General features: G+C 43.3%; 1 protein-coding gene across 1 annotated transcript; it reads left to right on the forward strand.

The window, feature by feature from the left end:
- The first annotated feature begins 1013 nt into the window (after positions 1-1013).
- On the forward strand, positions 1014-1944 carry LOC119333524. Its single transcript, XM_037606395.1, has one exon. It carries the CDS (start codon positions 1113-1115, stop codon positions 1692-1694), a length of 582 nt encoding a protein of 193 aa, XP_037462292.1. The 5' UTR covers positions 1014-1112; the 3' UTR covers positions 1695-1944.
- Positions 1945-4582: the final 2638 nt, after the last annotated feature.

Genomic DNA, 4582 nt, shown 5'->3' on the forward strand with positions numbered 1-4582 from the left:
GACGACGGCAATGACGAGGAGATCAACGTCGACGAGTGGAGGAGTGTCTTCCCCGACGACGTAGACGACGACACTGGCCCGGACCCAAATCTCGGCACACCGCATCTGACGAGAAAGGATTAACTCAGACTTCACATTCAACCGAAAGTAGTTTAGTTAAGCTTAGTTTAGTTTAAATTTGTGTTTTATGTTTGGTTGTGCAAAACTATCTATATTTATGTTTTTTTCTCGAATATGCACGAGTGTGCATATCATATGTTAAAGAGGATAGGGAAGACTCCGTCCACAGTTTCTATTACAATGTATTTACAAGCAGCCAAACGGTCAGCTCCACCATCATAAACATCCTATGACGGCTACTCACTATTCGCCCACGTTGCCACCCTTGTGAAGAATCCCTCGGCTACCCCGCGTAGTAGGCCTGCCTGAATCCATATTCGGCCCTCGTCAACAATCCGATGTAGAACACGACGTGTGGAAGGCATAGCTCTGTCGAACACCACGACATTGCGGTGTTTCCAGATTTCCCACAAAACAAGGAGGCACATGGCCCTTACCGCCTTCTGATGCTCTCCACTCTCCTCCTGCCTGATGCACCACTCCGGTAGTGTCTCCTGCGGTAGGGGGGCTCTTTCTCGCTTTCCCATAGCCATGCACATCCGTGTCCAGATCTCCTGAGCAAAGACACAACCAATCATGATGTGATTCATGGTCTCGTCGTGCTGGTCGCACAACGGGCAGGCACTCTCATGCGGTAGTCCCCTCCTCGCCAATTTGTCTGACGTCCAGCAATCTGTCTATGTTTATATTTGAATACATGCTACTTTTGGTCTAAATTGCTTTGATTAAATTGAAGTATACTAAGCTAAATTTTAGTAATCGTTTGAAAAAGGTAAACAATTAATAAAATAGTATATAATACTTTACTAAGAGTTTTAGTCCGTTAATCTAGGGATCTAGGACGCCCTTAACGGAGGGGGGCGGAGGGAGTAGTATAATACCATTTCTCTTCTTGGGCCCTCGCGGCCTCTCCGGTTTTTGACAAGAGCACCCTCCGCTCACAGGAAATCCGGAGCCCCACTTCCTCACGCTGCTCCACCGCCGTAGCCGCCATGGCCGACCGCCTCGTCCTGCTCGTCCTCGTCGTCGCCGCCGCATCCCTCACCGTAGTCTCCCCAGTCGCCGCCGCGCGTCCCTGCAACAACCTCTTCATCTCCTCCCACTCAGCCAACGCTAACCCCAGCAACGACCCCGACCACCGCTCCCCCCTCACCACGACGGTCGTCACCGTCTTCCGCATCCGCCGCTTCGGCCCCCATTTCCTCCGCACCCAAGGGCACGCGCATCCCCACCTCAACCACCATCACCAACACCTACACTCCATCCCCGCCAACATCCAGATCCGCCGCCCCGAGCTCCCAGAGCTTCCCCACTCTGCGACCGGCGTTGCCGTGAGCATCCAGGAGCGCGTCAAGGACATCCTGGTGGTCCTCGTCGGGATCCTCTTCGGTATCGGCTGCGGCGCGCTCACCGCTGCCTCCATGTACCTCATTTGGTCCGTAATCGCCGGCCCCGGCGCGTCCTCCCACTACGACGAGCTCTACGGCGACGAGGCGTCCGACTCCGAGAGCCCCAAGAAGGTCGGCTATGTCATCATCCCCGGCGTCGAGGCCTACGACGGTGGTAAGAACTAAGTCTAGGGTTTCCCTTTCCCAGGAGGGGCAAGTTCCATGATATGCCTGTGTGCTGCTGTTTGTGTGTTGCGTAATAATCCGTAAAATGCCTCTGTGATGTGTAGTTGGGCCGTAGTAGTGTTGTGCCCTCCATGTGAATACGCTCTTGATGCGCACTTATGCTGTGAAATGTGCTTCATTTCTAGTAATGAACTTATGGATGAATGTCCTGAAATGTTATAAGTATTCTGAAATTCATGATGTTTGCTCTGTTGCTAATTGTTGATGTGACTCTTGGGGATCGCTGGTAATCTGTTTATTAGCTTAAATGGTTAAACATCGTTCTTAAGGGCACGCTTGTTTCTTGCAACCGCGATGGTTGAAACTTTGGAGGTCTTACTGGTCTGGTGCTGTTATAACTCATATAAGCATTATGTTTACAAGTGCTTACTGCCAACACATGCTAGCCGTTTACTTGTTTGGTCATATTCATCAGTTTGACCTATTCATCGACTTACCCCAAGTGTTGATGACTGTAAATGTACAATGTTTGCTTGTTAATTGGACAATTTTATCTGGTGCTATCGATAGTACATGCGGCATAAAATTGCTCACCAATAGCCTTGTACATTTGACAGGAAGGTCAGCTTGTACATTGACAAGTGGTAGATGTTCTTGATGATGAGAACCTTTGACATGTTTATCCCATTTTACTGTTCTACTCCCTCCATTTAAACTACCAAAACATCATCATATATTTAGGAACGGAGGGAGTAGAAGCCAAATGCTGATCTAGGTTAAATTTAGTTCTTTGTCTTGGATCTGCTTAACTGTGAATGGTGTATGCATTCAGCATGGTGCATAAGCACAGTTTTGTAGGTAGGCGATACTTACCCAACGATATTATATCTTGTTTTTAGCATAACGATATTATATCTTGGGTAAGGGGAATGCGTCCATGTCGGTTTCAGCAAGGTTCCTTCAAAATTATAATCTCATCTTTTTTTTTAGAGAGAGAGAGAGAGTATGCAAAATGCGTACCATGGCTTTATAGAAGAGAGAAAGTCAATATACAAGAATCTGTTGCCCCTAGCCACACCTCAGCCAGGGCAACCATAAGGAAATAACAGGAAGAATAGGCATCCAGGAGTTCACCAGTTTTGTACTTACAGAGATGTGACGTGAACGATGGTCGCTGAAGCAGTAGCTCCACGTGAAGATAGACAGACATGGCATTCCATATTAGTCACAGCATGAGGATAGGAGAAGTACATAATCACATATCATAAATAAAGCTGAAATTGGGATCTCAGGTAGGAAAATGTTGGGTGGGCATTATGGTTGTGCTAATGACATAATGTTGGGTGGGGTCTACAGTAATAATGACATAATGGTAGTACTAGTAATCACGGAGGCAACACTTTCAGTTATGTTAATAGGTTAGGGAAACGCTTCATATAATCCTTGAACTCTTTGTACCAAGAGCTCGATGAATGTGGCAATTTTCTATGCTCAGCACCTCCGATTTATTATTCTCAAGATTTTCAAAAGTGCAATTCTGTTCTTTTGGGTGCTGTTATAAAGTTAACGCGGTGTGTTTGTTGGGATAAAATTAATAATTGTGCAGATCATATTGCATCTGTGTCGTCAGACTGATTCTGGTTACATGATACTCCCTCCGTCCGGAAATACTTGTCATCAAAATGAATAAAAGAAAATGCATCTAGATGTATATTAATGACAAGTATTTTCGGACGGAGGGAGTATATCAGAACAAGAATGAGCAAATCCTTCACAGAACATGGTGTCAATCGATTTTGGTCTGTATGTGTCTTCTGTTTGTCCATTGGAACACAGTCGACCCCGTACTTGATCTCTAGCAGCGCCTGGCACGAGGGCATGCCTAACAAAATACCCAATTTAAACCCAGTTTTTTTGTGAAATTTTCAGTCTATTCATCTTTAATTATGACAGTACAACAGACACCAGAAATAATAAATAGTACATTCAGATCCGTAGACCACCTTGCGACGACTACAAGCACTAAAGCGAGCTGAAGGTAGTCGGTTTTTCTTTTGGACGATACCCATTCTATCCAATCTTCATATTTTCCACCCAATAAATGGGCTTTTCTTTTCTTTAAATAAATGCTCCAAGTCCTCTCAGTTTTATCTCCCTTGTGACAAAAGGGGCAAAACAACAGCGGTAAACCAAGGGAGGAGGAAGGTTGTGAGTTGGAGGGGGAAGTGGATCCTCTAACATGAAGGAGGAAAGTCAACAAACTAGTGTAAAACAGAGAAAGAAAGTCAAGGGTACTGTAACGAACAATCTTTACCTAATAATAAAGCAAATTGGGTTTCTTTCGTCCGTCATGGCATTTTTCAGAAAAGTCCTTTTATTTCAGATAAGTCAACCCGCAGTCCTGTTTTAAGTCAAAACGAATCGGTTTTTTTCGTATTTTACACAAAAGTCCTTGTGTTTTCTTGAAATCAACCCGCCGTCCGTATTTAAGTCACACCCAAACCGTTATTTTACGTTTTTTGAAACCCCCCTTGACGTTTTAGGTAATTCATCCGCGGATCATATGTAAGTCAAACAAATACTTTTTTAAATCATTCATATCTTTTAAATCGTAACTCCGATTTAAACATGTTATATATGATATTTGATTAGAAAAATATGTAGAATATGAATATGAGATTATTTTTACCTATTAAGTATTTTTAATATTATTTTGAAATATATTTAAATGAAACAAATAATTTTTTAAATTATCCGTATCTTTTAAACCGTAACTTCGATTTTAACATATTATATATGAAATTTTATTAGAAAAATGTGTGGAATTATGTTAATTTTACCTGTTAAATATTTTTAAAATATTGTTTTGAAAGCAAACTTATAATTTC

Source organism: Triticum dicoccoides, chromosome 1B (genome assembly GCF_002162155.2).
Source record: "Triticum dicoccoides isolate Atlit2015 ecotype Zavitan chromosome 1B, WEW_v2.0, whole genome shotgun sequence".
NCBI lineage: Eukaryota > Viridiplantae > Streptophyta > Magnoliopsida > Poales > Poaceae > Triticum > Triticum dicoccoides.

Excerpts from the sequence above, each read along its gene's own strand:
- LOC119333524 (XM_037606395.1), top strand. The coding sequence starts at position 1,113 with ATGGCCGACCGCCTCGTCCTGCTCGTCCTCGTCGTCGCCGCCGCATCC.